Genomic DNA, 21,427 nt, shown 5'->3' with positions numbered 1-21,427 from the left:
GCTTATGGGTGCATCCTTGTGGTGGATTGGAGGTGGCGCTGGTACAGATGGTAAATGTTTTAGCACATAGTCTGTAGTGCGATCAGCTGGGTCCTCCATTTCACCTGGAATAAAGCAGTCCATATTAGCATCTTGACTTAGTGCTTGTTCAAGGACTTTCAGTTTAGCGAGGGCTGCTGCTTCTTCCCTTTCTGCTTGGAGTATTTTTAATTGAGTTTCCATCTCAGCTTCCAGCTTTTTTAATTGGGCTTCCTGCTTTTTTAATTGGGCTTCCATCTTGTTTCTTTGAGCCTCCTGCTTTTTTAATTGGGCTTCTACTTCAGCCTCCTGTATAAGCAATGGCATATAGCGTCAACTCACTGACCTGCGTTTCTGTTCCTCATGAACTGCACGTGGTAATCCGGAATGATGATGCAGTGATGAATTCAACAGATTTATTTACAGTTCTTGATGAGATGAGATGAGGGAAGGTGAAGGATGAGGAAAGGGTAGGAATTGTAGGTATTAGAAGTGCCAGGTAAAGTGGTAACAAGAGAATCCTTTCTCCAGTCCTGCAGCATGTGTAGTCAAGATGGATGTGATGAAGAAGAAGGAAGTGAGGAGAAGGAGATAGGAGGAGTTACAGACCGAAAGGTGTTGTGGGTAAACACAAGAATAATACATGTTATAACATACAGTATAATAACAACGGCCAGTAGATGGCAGCAAAGTACAACAATACAATAATCATATAACATTAGGTAATGCCCAAAATGGCAGAAAGTCTTTTCAAACAAAGAGCTGGACAGTACAAACTCTGTGTGGCATTGACCTGGTCTCTAATCTGAGCTGCTGTTAACCTGCGATTTCTGAGGCTGGTGACTCGGATAAACTTATCATCAGAAGCAGAGGTGACTCTTGGTCTTCCTTTCTTGGGGCAGTCCTCATGTGGGCCAGTTTCTTTGTAGCCTTAATGGTTTTTGCAACTGCACTTGGGGACACTTTCAAAGTTTGCCCAATTTTTCGCACTGACTGACCTTCATTTCTTAAAGTAATGATGGCCACTCGTTTTTCTTTACTCAGCTGCTTTTTTCTTGCCATAATACAAATTCTAACAGTCTATTCAGTAGGACTATCAGCTGTGTATCCACCAGACTTCTGCACAACACAACTGATGGTCCCAACCCCATTTATAAGGCAAGAAATACTACTTATTAAACCTGACAGGGCACACCTGTGAAGTGAAAACCATTTCCGGTGACTACCTCTTGAAGCTCATCAAGAGAATGCCAAGAGTGTGCAAAGCAGCCATCAAAGCAAAAGGTGGCTACTTTGAAGAACCTAGAATATAAGACATATTTTCAGTTGTTTCACACTTTTTTGTTAAGTATATAATTCCACATGTGTTAATTCATAGTTTTGATGCCTTCAGTGTGAATGTACAATTTTCAAAGTCATGAAAATACAGAAAAATCTTTAAATGAGAAGGTGTGCCCAAACTTTTGGTCTGTACTGTATATTCAGTAGAAAGTTGCTGGATTGCTCCACTGACGTATTTTATAAACACTGCTCAAAAAAATAAAGGGAACACTCAAATAACACATCCTATATCTGAATGAATGAAATATTCTCAATGAATACTTTGTTCTGTACAAAGTTGAATGTGCTGACAACAAAATCACACAAAAATCATCAATGGAAATCAAATTTATTAACCAATGGAGGCCTGGATTTAGAGTCACCCCCAAAATTAAAGTGGAAAAACACACTACAGGCTGATCCAACTTTGATGTAATGTCCTTAAAACAAGTCAAAATGAGGCTCAGTATTGTATGTCTCCTCCACGTGCCTGTATGACCCCCCTACAACGCCTGGGCATGCTCCTGATGAGGTTGCGGATGTTCTCCTGTGGGATCTCCTTCCAGACCTGGACTAAAGCATCCGCCAAATCCTGGACAGTCTGTGGTGCAACGTGACGTTGGTGGATGGAGCGAGACATGATGTCCCAGATGTTCTCAATCGGATTCAGGTCTGGGGAACGGGCGGGCCAGTCCATAGCTTCAATGCCTTCATCTTGCAGAAACTGCTGACATACTCCAGCCACATGAGGTCTGGCATTGTCCTGCATTAGGAGGAACCCAGGGCCAACAGCACCAGCATATGGTCTCTCAAGGAGTCTGAGGATCTCATCTCGGTACCTAATGGCCAGTGGCGACTTTGCCTGTCCTGGTGTTCTGTGGCAAATGCCAAGCGTCCTGCACGGTGTTGGGCTGTGAGCACAACCCCCATCTGTGGACATCGGGCCCTCACACCTCCCTCATGGAGACGGTTTCTAACCGTTTGTGCAGACACATGCACATTTGTGGCCTGCTGGAGGTCATTTTGCAGGGATCTGGCAGAGCTCCTCCTGTTCCTCCTTGCACAAAGGCGGAGGTAGCGGACCTGCTCTTGGGTTGTTGCCCTCCTACGGCCCCCTCCAAGTCTCCTGGTGTACTGGCCTGTCTCCTGGTAGCACCTCCAGACTCTGGACACTACACTGACAGACACAGCAAACCCTCTTGCCGCAGCTCGCATTGATGTGCCATCCTGGATGAGCTGCAGTACCTGAGCAACTACTGTGGGTTGTAGAGTCCGTCTCATGCTACCGCGAGTGTGAAAGCACAACCAACATTCAAAAGTGACCAAAACATCAGCCAGAAAGCATTGGTACTGAGATGTGGTCTGTAGTCCCCACCTGCAGAACCACTACTTTATTAAGTGTGTCTTGATAATTGCCAATAATTTCCATCTATTGTCTATTCCATTTGCACAACAGCATGTGAAATTGATTGACAATCAGTGTTGCTTCCTAAGAGGACAGTTTGATTTCACAGAAGTTTGATTTACTAGGAGTTATATTCTGTTGTTTAAGTGTTCCCTTTATTTTTTTGAGCAGTGTATATTAAGTAAAAAGTAACTGGAGTGCTCCGCTGACGTTTTTTATATATATATTGACTAAAAAGTGGCTGGATTGCTGTGTTGAGTTATTTATATATATTCAGTAAAAAGTTGCTGGATTGCTCCGCTGACGTATTTTATATATATATTCAGTAGAAAGTTGCTGGGTTGCTCCGCTGACGTATTTTATAAATATATATAGTAGAAAGTTGCTGGATTGCTCCGCTGACGTATTTTATATATATATTCAGTAGAAAGTTGCTGGACTGCTCCACTGACATATTTTATATATTGTAAGGCAGCGCTTGTCATCATCCTGGGGGATACTCGCTTCGCTGTGTCAAATAATGCACACCAGCAATGTCCTTCCGGTATTTCTCAATTTATGGGTTTATTATCTCATCATAAACCGCATATGACCGGGTCCAACTCAGTGGCACGCCGACACACATATATACAATGTTCACGAGCCAAGTGGCAGACCGGCCCACCTAGCTCTAGTTACTGCCTTCCGCAAGGTAATAATAAAGCAATGTCCATGTAAATGTCTATAACACAAAGAGTATTACCTTTGTCGGTTTTAGCTGTCTCAGTCCATTAGGTTTTCCACCACTGTGGCTTTAAGGCTTACCACACGTGGTCTCCTGACCTTATCCCGTCCAAGACCACTGGCATCTCTCACACACAGATCCAGGCTCTGTCCTCCAGGGCATTTACATTCCAGCCTCTGGCACTCCAAGGCTTACTGGCATCACGTTCACACTCTCAGCGATCCAGGCTTCACCCTCCAGGAGTCCACCAGGCCTCACCAGGCCTCACACGAGCGGTGTTCCCTCCACACACAGGGAATAGCCTTATGCCTCTCACCCGGTGTCCACACGGGAACACCTCACACAGGAACTCCCAACACTGGAACTCCCAACACAGGAACACACCTGTCACAAATCACTCAGGGTTTATATATCCTGTAGCACACACACACACACAGACAGGACCGTGCTGATGTCACAGTCATGTGATCAGACAGACATTCTGTGCGCACAGGACCTGAGCTATGTCACAGTCATGTGACCAGTCATCTGAGGGGGAAGAAAATAGCATAAACAGACATACTAGATCATTATAGCAATGCCGCTGCACCACAATATATATTGACTAAAAAGTGTCTGGATTGCTTTGCTGATGTATTTTATATATATATTCACTAAAAAGTTGCTGCATTGTTGTGCTGACGTAGTTTAGATATATATTCACTAAAAAGTTGCTGGATTGCTGCGCTGGTGTATTTTTTTATGTTCAATGAAGAATATGTGACGCCCAGCTGCGCTAGGCACCACAGATCCTGGAAGGGTGCATTAAAGGATTCCTCCACAAGAGGCCGCCACAGCACACACCCACCTCCACCTTCCACCTCAGACCACCAGAGAAAGCCCGTTAGGGATATAAGTAGGGAAGGTGGAGCTAGGCAGTTCAGTTCCTCTGAAGAGTTCCTGCAGTAGAGAAGCCTGAGAGAGGTCAGTCTGCAGTGGAGCTCAGTCTAGTTTAGAGAACTCAGCTAATAGTTCAGCAGTGGCGCACGAGGCTTCTGCTAGCTAGATTCATGTAGCTCAGTTAGAGCTTAAGGTGTGCCAACGCCATAAGATCGGCAGAAGAAGCAGCCAGCTAGCTGCCAGTGTGTATAGCCTAGTGAGGGCCTGAGTAGGCCGAAGTCTAGAGGAGTGAGCAGAATTGGGGTCAGAGGAGCTGTTCAAGCTCACCCCAGAAAACATATACCGGACACCGGGTCCGCATCTACAGGGCCGTATACCCCCCTGTAGAGACAACTGGAGACCCCTGGAAGACTTCAAGTCCCAGGATCACCCAAGAGCTGATATGTACCAGAGCCAGGAGTCTCGGAGGCCCCGCAAGCTGGGAGCACGTACTCCAAGAGAAGGCCCTACCACAAAGTCAGCCGGTGCAGAACAGAAACCAAGTTAGGCCTAGCTCCAGGCAGGTCAGAAACTTACTACACAAAGGCAAGAAACAAGAGGCTCTATACCCACTCACTGGGGAGGATCCTGATATGCACCCTTCACCCTGCACTGCTCTGGGATGTGCCTGTGACTATCGTGTCTGTCCCTGTTCTTGCTCTGACCCGGCTGGGTCCCATCTGTCCTGCATCCTTTCTTCCCCGCTTCCCTGAGGCCTAGCTCCACCTGTGGGGAGCTATACCACGCAAGCTGCCTTAACACCGGCCTCAGTGGGCTGCCGCAGCACTGGTGATCCTCACCAGACACCGCAGGTGGCGTCACGAACTAACTAACATAATCATCCAACCTTTTAAAAGAGAGGCCCAGGGTACGGGCCCGGGAGCCGACCACCGCGACATCCCCCCAGAGTCAGGCCACAACAAGGCCCGGGCGCCGAGTCATCCCCATCCCCTGGGCTACACAAATATTATTTCCAAATCAAAGGTTGCCCAATGGGCTCATGTTTCTCCCCATCTTTAGCTGTACTTTTTGTATCATGGTGGGAAGAAAGCACTATTTTCACAGACAAAAATCCTTTTAAAAATGACATTGAACTATATGTTAGATATTTGGATGATGTTTATTACCCAGTGAGCCACCGCACCAGGGCCCTGGATGAGTTGGGTACAGCGCCAGAAGATGGCGCTTCTATGAACGCGCCATTTTCCGGGGTGGCTGCGGACTGCAATTTGTAGCGGGGGGGGGGCCCAGAAAGCTTGGGCCTCCCTGCGCTGCAGATTCCAGCCCCCAGCTGCCTAGCTGTACCTGGCTGGACACAAAAATAGGGCGAAGCCCCACGTACTTTTTTTTTAATTATTTCATGAAATTCATGAAATAATTAAGAAAAAAAGGCCTTCCCTATATTGTTGTGTCCGGCTAGGTACAAATAGGCAGCTGGTGGTTGGGGGCAGCCCGTTCCTGCCTGCTGTACCTGGCTGGACACAAATATAGTGCGAAGCCCCACTTCAATTTTTTTTAATTATTTCATGAAATTCATGAAATAATTAAGAAAAAAAGGGCTTCCCTATATTGTTGTGTCCGGCCAGGTACAAATAGGCAGCTGGTGGATGGGGGCAGCCCGTTCCTGCCTGCTGTACCTGGCTGGACACAAATATAGTGCGAAGCCCCACTTCAATTTTTTTTAATTATTTCATGAAATTCATGAAATAATTAAGAAAAAAAGCGCTTCCCTATATTGTTGTGTCCGGCCAGGTACAAATAGGCAGCTGGTGGATGGGGGCAGCCCGTTCCTGCCTGCTGTACCTGGCTGGACACAAATATAGTGTGAAGCCCCACTTCAATTTTTTTAAATTATTTCAGGAAATTCATGAAATAATTTAAAAAAAATTGACGTGGGGCTTCGCACTATATTTGTGTCCAGCCAGGTACAGCAGGCAGGAACGGGCTGCCCCCAACCACCAGCTGCCTATTTGTACCTGGCCGGACACAACAATATAGGGAAGCCCTTTTTTTCTTAATTATTTCATGAAATAATTTAAAGAAAATTGACGTGGGGCTTCGCCCTGTTTTTGTGTCCAGCCAGGTAAACTAGGCAGCTGGGGGCTGGAATCCGCAGCGCAGGGAGGCCCAAGCTTTCTGGGCCACCCCCGCTGCAAATTGCAGTCCGCAGCCACCCCGGAAAATGGCGCGTTCATAGAAGCGCCATCTTCTGGCGCTGTACCCAACTCATCCAGGGCCCTGATGCGGTGGCTCACTGGGTAATAAAGGGGTTAGGGCCAGCTTGGCATTATCAGCTGGCCCTAAGCCCGAAATTCATGGGGTCACGCCAATATTAGACATGACCACCATGAATTTCTAGTAAAGTATTTAAAAAAAACACAACACCCAGAAAAAAGTCCTTTAATTGAAATAAACACACAATTCTTTATTGTTCTAAATTAAACCATACTTACCATCACGCCCATTCCAGCTGAAGCCAACGATCTCCTGAAATAAAAGAAAAATAATAAAGCAACATCATCCTTACCTTTCCATGGTTCCCATGACAGCTTCAGCTCTGCTACATCGAGATGACAGGCTGGACCGCAGCAGAACACTGCCATCCAGCCTGTCATCCCGCAGACACTGAGAAGCGCAGGCTTGCTTGCGCTCCACAGTGTCTCTCTGTGAGGGCATCCAGATGAGCCGAGTTAATGTCCAATGAACTCGGCTCACTTCATGCACGTCACTGACAGCGTGGGAAAATTCTCCTGCAGTCAGCGCTTCAGCGTGGGAGAATTCTCACACTGAAGCGCTGAGTGCAGGAGAATTCTCCCACGCTGTCAGTGACGTGCAGGAGGTGAGCTGAGTTCATTGGACATGAGCTCACCTTATGCACGTCACTGACAGCGTGGGAAAATTCTCCTGCACTCAGCGCTTCAGCGTGGGAGAATTCTCACGCTGAAGCGCTGAGTGCAGGAGAATTCTCCCACGCTGTCAGTGACGTGCAGGAGGTGAGCTGAGTTCATTGGACATGAGCTCACCTTATGCACGTCACTGACAGCGTGGGAGAATTCTCCTGCACTCACCGCTTCAGCGTGAGAATTTTCCCACGCTGTCAGTGACGTGCATGAGGTGAGCCGAGTTCATTGGACATGAACTCGGCTCATCTGGATGTCGTCACAGAGAGACGCTGAGCAGCGCAAGCAAGCCTGCGCTTCTCAGTGTCTGCGGGATGACAGGCTGGATGGCAGCGTTCTGCTGCGGTCCAGCCTGTCATCTCGATGTAGCAGAGCTGAAGCTGTCGTGGGAACCATGGAAAGGTAAGGATGAGGTTGCTTTATTATTTTTCTTTTATTGCAGGAGATCGTTGGCTTCAGCTGGAATGGGCGTGACGGTAAGTATGGTTTAATTTAGAACAATAAAGGATTGTGTCTTTATTTCAATTAAAGGACTTTATTCTGGGTGTTTGTGTTTTTTTTAACTTTGACTATGGGGTTAGTAATGGGGGTGTCTTATAGACGCCTCTCCATTACTAACCTGGGCTTGATGTCAGCTGGCATTATAAGCTGACATCAACCCCAACCCTATTACCCCCTGCCACCGCACCAGAGCAGCGTGGAAGAGCGAGGCTAAGTGCCAGAATTGGCGCATCCTATGAATGCGCCATTTCTGGGGCGGCTGACGGCTGGTGTTTCTAGCCTGGGAGGGGGCCAATATTCATGGCTCCCTTCCTGGGCTATTAATATCAGCCCCCAGCTGTCTGCCTAGCCTTTGCTAGCTATTAAATTAGGGGGGACCCCACGTCATTTTTTTTGGGGGGTCCCCCATTTTAATAGCTAGTAAAGGCTATGTATTCAGCTGGGGGCTGATATTAGTAGCCTGGGAAGCTCCGTGGGTATTACCCCCTTCCCAGGCTTCAAACATCTGCCCCAGCCGTCTGCTTAACCTCCGCTAGAGCCTAAAATTAAGGGGAACCCCACGCCAATTTTTTTAATAATAAATCCTTTATTTTAATACTAAATGACAAGTACAGTAACCAACACTATCACTGTACTTCATATATATGTGACTGACATGTTTCTATCTATCTAATCTATGTGTGAAGCTCTATTCTGTCTGTTATAAATTGTCGGGTACCGCTGCTGAATTGCCGGCCGGCTTTTTTAAAGAGACGGTGCATGAAAATACTATTATTTTTTTTGATAAATCCTTTACGCTAAATGACAAGTACAGTAAGCAGCACTTTCACTGTACTTCGTATATATGTGGCTGACATGTTTATAACTATCTAATCTATGTGTGAAGCTCTATTCTTTCGGTTCTAAATTGTCGGGTACCGGTGTACGCCGCTGCTGAATTGCCGGCTTTTCATGTTTCACTGTGAGCACTGTTCCCATCGATTTGGGCAATCACTGTAATGCCACAACCACCATGGCTGTGGCATTACAGTGAGTGGCAGACAATCCCTGCATGATTGGTGCTCTAAATAGCGCCAGACATGCAGGACACGCTTTTGGTGCACGAACAGTTATCGAACATAACCTCGAACAGCCGAATTTTTTGCAAATCGTTCGGGTTCGTCGAACAACTCGAACACCGCCCAAAACAGCTCGAATTTGAGATTGGCGAACAGTTCTAGTCGAACACCGCTCATCTCTAGTAGCAACATCTAGATTAATGGAAAGGGGGTGTAAGAAAAAACATATTGATTCAGCATTAAAAAAGTTCTTGTAAGAAATACTCATTTAGACAACAGAGATGATGGTATTAATAACAACCAGATACCAATAACAATAAAATCAAATAATATGTACAAAAAAAACATCTTCAGTACCCCATATAATTGCCAATTTCAGGAAATAAAAAATATTATAAACAGATATGTCCCTGTATTATTCCAAGATCGGGACTTAAATAAAATCCTGAAAAATGGATTAGTATGTGTGTCGAGAAAAGGGAAATCAATAGGTGCTACTCTTTCCCCAAGTTTATACATGCCACAAAAAAGTGATAAAAAACCTGGTTAAGTTGTAAAGGTTTTTTTAAATGTGCATGTTCCAAATGTACGATGTGCTAGTATACATTGCAAACTCAAGCATTTTGTATTGAGACATAAAGGGGAATGAAACAATTTTTCATTCTATAGGCTAGAAAAAGTGGATATTCCTAATAGAGGAGGGGATTGGAGGAAAAAACTCCTCCTAAGAGAATTAGTTTGGATCATTAAACTTGATACAAAATACCCCAACGGCATGAACCACAGAAATGATACTCTTTACCTATATTAAATCTTAAGGATTTGAACGCAGGTTTTTTTTTTCTCTCCTTCTGGTTTTCCTTGTGATTTAGCCTCGTGATTATGCTAATTATTCTCAAATGTGATTGATTGTTAACATATGTGTTTATTGATCAACAGTTGGTTACCATTTGTTTTTATGCCATGTATCATAAGGAATCTGTATCTCAGTGATTAAGGGCTTTTTGCCAGAAACGCGTTGAGATGTATTCCCAACTTGTATGATCTTTTAAATTATTTTGTAATAAATTGAGGATTTTAATTATATTTGGGACTCACCAAAATTATTTTCTTATGACGTATTTTATATATATTCACTAAAAAGTTGCTGGATTACTCCACTGACGTATTTTATATATATATATATTCAGTAGAAAGTTGCTGGATTGCTGTGCTGACGTATTTTATATAAATATTCAGTAAAAAGTGGCTGGATTGCTGTGCTGACGTATTTTATATAAATATTCAGTAAAAAGTTGCTGGATTGCTGTGCTGACGTATTTTATATATATATATATATATATATTCACTAACAAGTTGCTGGATTGCTCCGCTGACGTATGTTGTCGCTGGATTGGTCCGTGATGTATTTTATACATATATTCACTAAAAAGTGGCTGGGTTGCTGCGTTGACGTATTTTATATATATCCAGTAAAAAGTTGCTGGATTGCTCCGCTGACGTATTTTGTTGCTGGATTGCTCTGCTGATGTATTTTATATATACAGTACAGACCAAAAGTTTGGACACACCTTCTCATTTAAATATTTTTCTGTATTTTCAGGACTATGAAAATATACATATATATTGGTTTTAAGACTTAGACCGGAGGCTTTAATGTGATGCAAAAATCTTGAAGAAGGCTTTAAAATGGCGACGAAGTGTGGGCATACATTAGGAGAGGGCGGGGGAGCAGTGTGGCATCGGAATCAGCTGCTGCGCAGACCGCGCTGTCCGGCGCCATTTTGTTGGTGGGCATAAATTATTTAAATAAGGCCATGATGGCAGGAGAGGGTGGAATTGTGACGCTGGAATATGCGCCTGCGCAGTCTGCGCTTTCCGGCGTCATTTTGTTGAAGACACACTGCAAGTGTGTCTTCAATAAAACGGCGCGAGAAGTTCGCTATGCACATGCGCCGTTTCTCATGGCGGATTCATCTCCCGGCCTCCGGCCCCTGGCCTGAAGAGACCCTGCGGCAATCCCGGATAGTTAAGTTGTTGTGCCGGAGATCGTGGTATGCGTTCAGTGCTTACGCATACCGCGATCTCCTGGGCCACAATTCTCAGCCTCGTTTAGGATGTGGATGCGTTCCCCTGTGGGGTCCAGACTGCGCAGGCGCGTCACGCTTGCGCAGTCTATAAAGGCTTCGGACAGAGGTACGTTCCCAGGATTATATTATAGATAATTTTGTTTGTATATTTTTTTGTATAGTTGTACAGAATTTTACTAAAATTATTTTTTAATCCCTCACACAATGACAGTATAGTAGAGGATAATTTAATGCAGATAAATGTTAAACTTGATTTTGTGTCTTAGGTATATTTTTATTGGCTTTGCCGGGACACTCATTCATTTGAATGGTTTGCTGATCTTCTTATCTCCCTGGAAGAACAAATGTCAGAGCAAGGCAAAACAGACTTTCTTAGTTATCATCTATTTCTCACTGGCTGGGATGAGGACCAGGTTAAGTACCATTTTCTGTGAAAAATTTAACTGTATAAATATTAATAAGAAGAAATTACAATTGGCAACATAACAAGCTAGTAAAATTAAAAAAAAGAAGGAAAAATTAGAAGAACTAAATAATGAGATAAAAATTTGGAGATCCATGTTCGTATATTACAATCCATGTCATATGGGCAGAGTGACACAATGGATTAGAGGTGCTAATTTTATTTAGGGAAGTGTCCCATTGCATTAAAATGAGGAATATGCATAAAAGTTTCATCAACCTGCCTCCCAGGTTAGAGCAGCTTGCTCTGCAAAACAAATCAAGGTGTCGCTGGGTTATAATAAGTAGAAGAAATTGCTATGGATCATTCTGAATTTTGCACAGAATTCTGGATGTATACATTTGAAAGGGAATGTGATTTAGCAAAAAAAGGGCAATGTTTAAGATGCACCAATGTGCACCAAAATCTTCGCACAAAAATGTTCTTAAAGAATTTTAACCATTAATTAGTGTAATTTTATACAGAAGTGTCTAAAATGTACTAAATGTAACATCCAGCGTCAGCAAGTGTTAAAAACTTGGCACAAAATATCTGCTCTGATTCTAAATAGTGAAGAAATTGTAAGGTTCTGTTCTAAATGGAGCCATGGATCTATTTTCCAAAATGTCTCACCAAATCCTAATAGGTCCCATTGACTAAACTTGGCATCAAAGTTGAGGTCCAGGTGTATTTACAGGAACAACAAACCCGCAGAACACTATTCTTGCTATGAATAAAACAACTTAAAGGGAACCTGACAGCTGATACATGCTGCCCTATCCACGGACAGCATGTAACAGACAATGGTTGTATGATCTCAGCTAGGTATGTTATTACTCTGAAATGCTGCAGTTTTGAGAGAAAAACTTACTTCAAAAGCCACTTGGGACAGATCTGCACTGGAAATTAGTTGGGCAGGCAGGTCTCGTATGGCTTCTCCCAGCCGGCTGCCCTTGATTGACAGGCCTCTACCTACCGGCACATACAGGTATCTGGTTGTGTTACAGAAGTGTATCTTGATTTTAGAGGGCAGAATAGCAATAAAACTTTTTTATGTACTGAAAAAAACTTTTTTTAGTCTTGGTTCTTTAACCATAGATGCTTCCACCCAATCCATACGAAATAGAAAAGTTAATTTTTCTAGAAATAATTTATGTGGTGGAGCTTTGTGGGTAACCCAAGTTTGGAGGATCGCTTGTTTTGCAGTTGCTGATACTAAATGTAGAAGTTTTTTTTAGAGCCTTTGTCTGTATTTATTGTGATCTATCCAGACAAACAAGCCCCAGAATATATCATGGGGCATAGAGGTAGCCAAGTATTTTAAAACAAAGTTCATAATCCTCAGCCAGTATTCTCTTAATACCTTACATGACAACAATCAGTGCGTACTACCTGCTGGGGGAGGGGGTCACCACATTTGAACCATGTATCATCTGGGTAGATATCCATTTTATGACCCCTGGATGTGAAAATATATTAGCTGTGGAAAATCCTTATAGTCATTTTGACATACCTGTCTGATCGAAATCTTTTCACAGAATAGGTTAACATTAGTGATGAGCGAGCACTAAAATGCTCGGGTACTCGTTAATCAGGTCGAGTAAATCGTAATGCTCGGGTGGTCAACCCGAGAAACTAGCCCAATATAATTCAATGGGAAACCCCAGCATTTTTCCGGCTGCCTTCCCCCACTGAGGTATGGAGAGGCCCTAAAAATTGGTCAAATCAATGTAAATAGTGCTGAAATGACACGGGAACAGCATGGAGAAGACCTCTGGAAGCATCTCTGAATTCCAGGTCACTGCTGTGAACAATGTTGTCAGAGTATTACGCCACTTTTACGGACTGACAATAAAACATACAAAAACAAAGCTAAAATGGATTTTCCTGGAAAAAAATGTTAAGAACCATTCTTTCCAGGGTAATTATTTGTATATAAGGCAAAATAAATAACCAAAAACAAAAATGCTCCTCCACACCTTGGGCTATGTTCACACGTAGTGTTTTTCTGCGTTTTTGCACTTTTGCATTTCTTTCAACAGGGAAAAATAAATTCACCCGTAAATGTAATTTTAACATTTTACTACCTTATCTGGCCATGTGGTGTGTGAGACATGATCAGATGCATCCAGAATGAACACTCCTTTCCAGATGATAATACCATCTAGCACCTGTCCTTATTTTAAAAGCAGCTATCAACGTTATCAATAGGTAATAGAATTGTTTTTTCAGCATGGAGTATAATACAATAATCCCTGACTGGATGCCTGTAAGACTCTATCCCTACTGCTATAGGTCACCCATACACGAATCTCAGATAAGCGAGGTAATATAGTACAATAAAAAATAGAATTGAACTGGCTCCGCTAGCAACCCTGTCTGCTTTCATCAATTGCAGATCACCATTAAAAAATATGAATAGGTCAACAAGTGCATGAAAAAAATCAATCAAGTTATGCACTGTGGAAGATATGGATGTGACCAGAATATGAACACTCATTTCCAGGTGATGATACCTAGCACCTGTCCCTATCCTCAAAGCAGCTAACAGCGGTATCAATAAGAAATAGATTTTTTTGTTTGCTTGCAGCAGTCAGAGTATGAGGCAATAATCCTTGTCTGGATGCATGTAATTCGCTACCCATAGTGCGATAGCTCACCCGTACACAAATTTCAGATAAGAGTTAATATTGTAGAATATAAATTTGAATTGGTCTTTCCATTATTTAGGAGTGGGTCTCCTTTACTTTTATTGCATATGCAGTAAGTGCAAGGGCTGCCAAAAATGAGGAAACACTCCAATACCAATTTGAAGAGAGGCAGTGGAGGACCTCAGAAAAATAGTTTTAAAAATTATTAAGGAGTGGGTGTCCTATACTGTTATTGCGCATGCAGCAAGTTCAAGGGCTGTCAAAAATTAGGACGCGTTCTAATACCAATTTGAAGAGACCTAGTGGAGGGCCTCAGTAAAAAATTGATTTTCCATTATTAAGGAGTGGGTCTCCTAGACTGTTAGTACACATGCACTAAGTGCATTGGCTCAAAAACATTATTTATATTATATATTTTATATAAAGTTAGAGGTAGTCCTCTAAAAATAGTTACTATGGGCATCATAAACACCCTTAAAAAAAATATGTGGGCATTGCATGATGGTCACCCTGGTGATATTGCTTTGGAGGATGAGGAGAAGGATAAGGAGGAGGACTACATGAAATAGATGAAATCCTGAAGTGTACACTCAAGTCTGGGTGTGAAGGGGCGCATGGGAATAGACCCTTCATAAAAAAACACTGGATTTGAGTATTTGTTCCACTGCTATCATCTGGTGGTGTTGAGAAGTGCAGCCCAATCCAGCCCTTGGTCATTTTTATAAGACTCAGCCTGTCAGCATTTTCAGTTGACAGACAGATGCACCTATCAATTAGTGGCAGGGCAGGCCAGGACCTCCAAGGCGTAGAGCGACAGTTCATGCCACATGTCCAGCTTGGATATCCAATAGTTGCAAGGCACAGAGGAATTACGGAGGACACTGGTACGGTCAGCAATGTTCTGCTTCAGCATCTTCCAAAACTTTTTCCTCCTTGCCAGAGTACCCCACGCATCAGGGCCTGGACACTGGGAGGGTCTGAGAAAACTGTCCCAGACCTTTGACAATATTCCCCTGCCTCTGCTTCATTTCGTTTGTGTCTCCCTCACCTGTACTCCTTGGTTGTCCAAGGAACTGTGAAAAGTTCTCCATGTAGCGTGAGTCTAAAATTGTGACCAACCAGTAATTACTGTTGCCCAAAATGTGTACAATGCAAGGGTCACGGGAAAGGCAGCGGAACATAAATTCAGCCATGTGTTCCAGACTGCCAACAGCCAAGACTTCCCTGTCACTACCAAGAGGACAACCGTCCATGTTCTCCTCCTCATCCTCCTCCTAGTCCTTCTGCTCGTCCTCCCCCTCTTCAAGCCATTCACGCTGAACAGATGGCATGAGTGTGGTGTGTGTAGTACTGTCTGTAGCGCAGGAATCCAGCTCCTGTTCCTCCTACTCTTCCTGCTACTCCTCCTCATTATCACCCAAACTGCTTTGTGATGAGATGAGGCTGGGCTATGTAGCATCATTCTGCATAGTTCCTTGTTCCATCTCATCATGCTCCGACTGCAATTCCTCCTCTTTAATTTTGAGTAGCGGGCATTTAAGTAGACAGAGAAGGGGGATAGTGATGCTAATTATGGTGTCATCGATGCTCACCATCTTGGTGGAGTCCTCAATGCTTTGGAGAATGGCACAGATGTCAGACATCCATGCCCACTCATCAGCTCTTATGTGCGGAGACTGACCTGAATACCGACAGGCATGTTAAAGCTGATACTCAACAACTGCCCTCTGCTGTTTACAAATCCTTCCCAACATATGCAATGTTGAGTTTCAACGCTTGGTGGCATCACACACCAGTCGGTGAGCTGGAAGCTGCAAATGGTGCTGAAGCACTGTTATGGTGGCGGAAGCTGCAGCTGCCTTTCGGAAATGGGCACACACATGGTGTACTTTCACAAGGAGCTCAAGCAGATCTGGGTAGGTTTTGAGAAACCGCTGAACCACTAGCTTGAGCATATGGGCCAGGCATGGTAAGTGTGCGAGGTCACCAAGCTTCTGAGCCACCACCAGGTTCTGGCCATTAACACACATGACCATGCTTAGCTGTAGGTTCAGTGGTGAGAGCCACAGATCTGCCTGCTCTGTTACAGCTTTAAACAACTCTGCAATGGTTTGCGGTTTGTCGCCTAAGCAGATAAGCTTCAGCAGAACCTGTTGATGTGCAGTGCTGCAGTGCTTCCAGCTTGCGACTGATGTGGTAATTTCAGAGATGGAGGCCAGAAGAGGAGGAGTACGAGGTGCTGTAGAATGTGAGGGCAACCCTGATTGACCCAGGGTCCGCAATCCTCGGCATTAGGAGAAAGTGTTCTGTCCTAGGGTCCGACTCGGTCCCAGCTTCCACAATATTAACCCAGAGAGCTGTCAGTGAAATGTACTCTTCCTTGCCACAAGCACTTGTCCACGTGTCCGTGGTTAGGTGGACCTTCCCAATAACTGCGTTGGTGAGGGCATGGTTAATTTTCTGGGACATGTGCTTATGTAAGGCAGGGACAGCACACTGGGAGAAATAGTGTTGATGAGGGACCAAGGGACTGCTGATGCCATGAGGTTTCTGAAAGCTTCGGTCTCAACGAGCCTAAAAGGCAACATTTCTAGTTCAAGCAGTCAAGAAATGTGGCAGTTTAGTATTGTAGCCTGTAGGTTGGTGGCTGCGTATTTGTGCGTGGGTTCCAAGGACTGGGGCAGGGACAACTGAATGCTGCGCTGGGACAAGGACGTGGGCGTGGTTGCTGACAGTGATGGTTGCAAGTGTGCAACAACCGGTGCAGAGTGGTAGGCATCTTCGCCTGCATTATGGACAGAGGCTTGGCGGGCATGTACAACAGGGGGAGAGGGCAGTGGTGTCACCAGCAGACACTGTTTCTGGACCCTAGCATTTGACTCAACTAGTCGGGTGCTTTCCTGTCATGTGCCTGAGCATGCTGGTGGTGGTCAGACTGGTAGTTTTGCTGCCCCTGCTGATGCTGGCATTGCAGATGTTGCAAATGGCCTTTTTTTGGTTAACTGGACAGTCTTTAAAAAAAGAGTCAGAATCGGGAAGACCTAACAGTTGGACTGGCAACTTCCCTCATATTTGTGTTTTGGGGAACAGTTGCCTGCCTTGTGTCTGTGGCAACCCCACTGCTTCTTCCTGCCTGTTGTGGTGCTACGCCTCCCTCTCCCTCTGCACTGCTGTCCTTGCAGCATGTCACCTTGCCAGGTTGGGTCAGCGACTTCATCATCCACCACCTCAACTTCCACGTATGCACCCTTGGTCTCCTCCTGATTTGCTGGCAATTGTGTCTCATCATAATTATCCACCTCTTGCGACAGTAATTGCACTTTCCCACCATCACTTCCATGTGACCGTGGCTGCTCAAATATTTGGGCATCGCTACATGCGATCTCCACTTGCCCCTCTTGAAGCAAACCGAGCGAGAGGCCAGAATATATAAATGGAAATGTGAACAGCTCTTCACAGAGTCCAAGTATGGGATCACTTCTCTCCGGGCGCTCGGCATGGTGGGATGGAGGAGGATCAGGGTGAGAAATATGTGGTCCAGACTCCCGGCTACTGAGACTGGGCCTTGTGGAAGACAGGCTGGTGGTGGTGGGGCAAACTGACTGGAAGCATTATCTGATATCCACCCAACAACCTTTTCACACTGCTCTGGCTTTAAGAGTGGTATTCCGTGTCCCCCTAGAAAGTGGGACAGGAAGGTAGGTCGACATGAAGTGGGTGTTTTTGTTGTGCTCCCTCAGCAAGCACAGTTTCATCTTGCCCACTGCCTCGGCCTCTGCTTGCGCCATCAGCATGACGTCCACTTCACCGTCCCTTACCACACACCTTGCCCATTTTAAATGGAGTATAATCTCTTGCAGCTTGCAAAACAAATTAGGCTTAATACCGCAGTATTTGCTCACGTCTGATGGCCAATTCTTTTGGCTAGTGCCGGTATACCGATGCTATTGGTCAGCGAACAAGTAAGAATATATTTTAGATACACAAGTAGCAGACTTTAAATGGAGCATAATCTTTTTGCTCCCGTCTGATGACCAATTCTTTTGCCCAGTGCCGGTGTACCAATGCTATTGGTAAGCAAACAAGTGTGAATGTATTTTAGACACACAAGTAGCATACTTTTAATGGAGTATAGTCTTTTGCAGCTTGCAAAACAAAGTCAGGATTAATACTGCAGCAATATTTGACCACCTGAGATGATGGACAAGTTTCTCTGCTTCCACAATACAGCAATGCTATTCAAATCAACCAAATCTGGCTGTATGCTGCTAACGAGCAAATTGAGCAGTAAAAATTGAATATTATACTGCTTTTCACCAATATTAACAGGATTAAGAGCAAAAAGAATATTATTAGCCTTGATATTTAGGGCTATTGATAGGTGTTCAAAAAGAACATGCAATGGACCCTATTCTGTACTATACTAGCTCTCCACAAACTTTGCCTAACTAGTGCTATCAGCATGATTAATATTCTTCAAAATGAACCCTTACAAGAACTGTTAGAGTAGATTTATAATGGTTGTGTGGAATCTCTGTTTAAAATAACCACCAATTCTCTCCCTCGCTCAGTTGCAGCTCTCCCTACTCTGTGTCTTTGACCGGCAGACTGTGACGAGCATAGGGTCCTGGGTCCTATATAGACCTGATGATGCTATGTGGCCAACCAATCACTGTAATGCCACAACCAACATGGGTACGGCATTACAGCGACTGTCACACAATCCCTGCATGGTAATTGGCTGCCTAATATATGCCAAACATGAGGGGCGGGGACTCAAGCTCCTGCCCAAACATTCAAAAAATACTCGCTGAGTAACGAGCATGTCAAGAACCGTGATGCTCGGGCGAGTAACGAAAGGTGGTGAGCAGGCTCACTCATCACTCGTTAGCATAGTTAATAAGTCAGAGCGCTCAATGTCAGATACTGATAGCTTCCAACAAGATCTGTTGAGGTTGAGTTGCATTCAATGGGAATATAGAGATAGCTATACAGCACAGCCCTATGAAGTGCTTGGTCCTACTTGGAAAGTGAAAGGGTACGGAGGCATCTACCCACATAATTTGGTGCCTGTAAGTAAAAAAATAGGATATATATTTCTGGGTGTCTTTCTCTGAGAATCTGAAGTGAGTCAATTTATCTTTTGGTTAGGTTAACAAAATTACCAATTGAACGAAGGCCTTGTTTATATGAAATGTCAAATACTATTTGTGGATAACCGTCTTAGATATCAGAGATTCCCACAAAAGTTTTGTGTAAAGATAAAAGAAGGTCTAAATTTTTAAGTGTCTTCGTTTTGTTCCTGGCCTGCCATTATGTGAACAGGATGCTAGGCGTCGGGCATTTGCTGGATTCAAAATGGGTTCCGAACCATCAGTGGATTCTGTGGTCTCCCATTCTGGTCCAGCTGGGGCTGATGCTGCTCAGCATCATCATCAGTCCGTCCCTGGTGCATGAGATGTACAAGTTGTCTCTCAGGTCTTTGTTCCTAGCAACATGAAGTGTAGGTTGCTGAGGGAAACAGGGCTGCTACAGCCTAAGTCCAGGATTCACTGCAGTGAGCATGCCCATGACATGGCGGACCGTGATTAGTGGTTTGGGAGTCAGCTGATCCGGTGACCTGGCACCGCCTGATTGGTCTTGGGTGACATCACCAATAGTGCGACGGTGGGCAGGGCTTAATCTTTAAATAGCCCGCCCACAAGCATGGCGGCGCGCTCTGATCATTGAGCTGTGATGGAGTTGTTGTGTGGACGTTTGGTCGTTTGGGCTCCACGTGTGCTTTAGCTTCTGTCAGGCAGGTTTAGCGGGGGATAGGCAGCCTTATATGGAGGGAGGCAGGTAGCTTCGTCTGACAGTCTGGCTCCGACAAAGGGGTCGCCATATACTCCGAGCAGTCTGCAGATGCCGTATTCCCGGCACCGCCTGTAAGCCACGTGGAGAGATACTCCTCAGTCCGTTAGCACGCCGGCTGGGAGCACATATACGCTGGTGTGTATCACACACGCATCCTAGCGCCTGCTGTGTAGTCCCTGTGCTGTAAACAGGGCTACGGCTACATTATTTATCGGACATCTATCGTGCAGTTAACAGAGATAGTGAGAATCCCTATTCCCGTTCCGGTGTGCAGTAACACGGAAAGGGATTGTTATTTCAGTTGGTTGTATTACCTTCTTACCCGGAAGGTGTTCGGCCGCAGTCCTCCAGGCTGCATCACAGACCCCGGGTTCGGTTGCTTTCCATTATTTAATAAAGTTGTTTGCAACCGTCCCCTTAACACAGGGCTTTCCCTTACTGTTGATGGAAGGTCTACATCAGGAGAGTGTACAAGGTTGGATAAGGATAGTCGTGGAAACAATGTCTGGTCTAAGTGAGGATCAGTGTAGTATAAAGTATTGTGAATCCAGTCACTAGTTATTCGAAGCAAAGAGGCTAAATTTAATGTGTGTATTTCTGGAAAGTTTAGGCCACTGTATAGTCTAGATTGCTGCAGGATTTTAAAACAGATTTTTAATTTTTTGTTAACACCAAAGAACGATTGGTAAAGAAATTTAATTATTTGCTCATCTCTAGGGTGCAGATAGACCAGGAGTACCTGCATAAAATAAAGCAGTTTGGGGATTTCTATAATTTTTAAGAGATTTTCTCTACCTATAAAAGTGAGGGAAAACTTCTTCCATGTAGACAGATTTTATTACAGTTTTGTTATGTATGTTTGGATGTTGGAAGAAAAAATGCCTGCAGGCATCCTAGTAACCTTCACACCAAGATAGCATAAAAAAAGAAAGATTCCATTTAATTGGTATTGTGTGTGTCCAAGTCGGATGGGCCAGACCTTTCAAAATTAGTGCCTCACATATATCCATGTTAGGCATGTAACCCAATCCAAGAAAGCTCCTATTTTTTTAGAATCTCTAGGATAGCAGGAAGTCTTTTTCTCTGGGAGGAGACCATTAAGAGTAAATTGTCAGCAAAAGCTTCCACTTTAACCACCTGTTGACCTATTGTGACCCCAGAGCATAGAGGAGAATTTTCAATATGGTAAAGTAGAAGGGTTTATAGATAGGTTAAATAGGATTGATGAGAGGAGGCAGCCTTGTCTAATAACTCTGAAGGGATGATTTGGATCAGTTTCTTTTCCATTGATGGTCAATGTAGTGCACACCCTTTCATTAATATGTTGTCATGTGATTAGGGTTGCACATAGGTAAGGCCATGAAACCTTGTCAAATGCTTTTTCACTTATAATATTCACTTGAAAGGCCATCAGTGCCTGGAGTTTTATTAAAGACTGAAAATCTGTGGAAGATGTTAGGTAGGATGGAAAGTTCCTTTTAAAACTTTTATTAGTGGTTGGAAGAAAATCCAAGGACAGTGATACCCGGCCATGATCTGATATG

The 21,427-nt window shown here is 44.2% G+C and overlaps 1 protein-coding gene across 1 annotated transcript in view; it reads left to right on the top strand.

Annotated features, from left to right (window-relative positions):
- Window positions 1-21,427, top strand: part of NOX3 (NADPH oxidase 3) — a 474,423-nt gene that overhangs the window by 384,295 nt on the left and 68,701 nt on the right. Inside the window, exon 10 of the mRNA XM_073673353.1 lies at window positions 11,201-11,347. Within this exon, the coding sequence (XP_073529454.1) occupies window positions 11,201-11,347 (147 nt within the window). The remainder of the gene's footprint in view (window positions 1-11,200; window positions 11,348-21,427) is intronic.

The sequence above is a fragment of the Phyllobates terribilis genome, unplaced genomic scaffold, assembly GCF_046119375.1.
Source record: "Phyllobates terribilis strain yellow unplaced genomic scaffold, ASM4611937v1 Scaffold_3__8_contigs__length_932513732, whole genome shotgun sequence".
NCBI lineage: Eukaryota > Metazoa > Chordata > Amphibia > Anura > Dendrobatidae > Phyllobates > Phyllobates terribilis.
The sequence above is the reverse complement of the archived record's forward strand: the minus strand, read 5'-3'. Positions and strand labels throughout refer to the sequence as shown.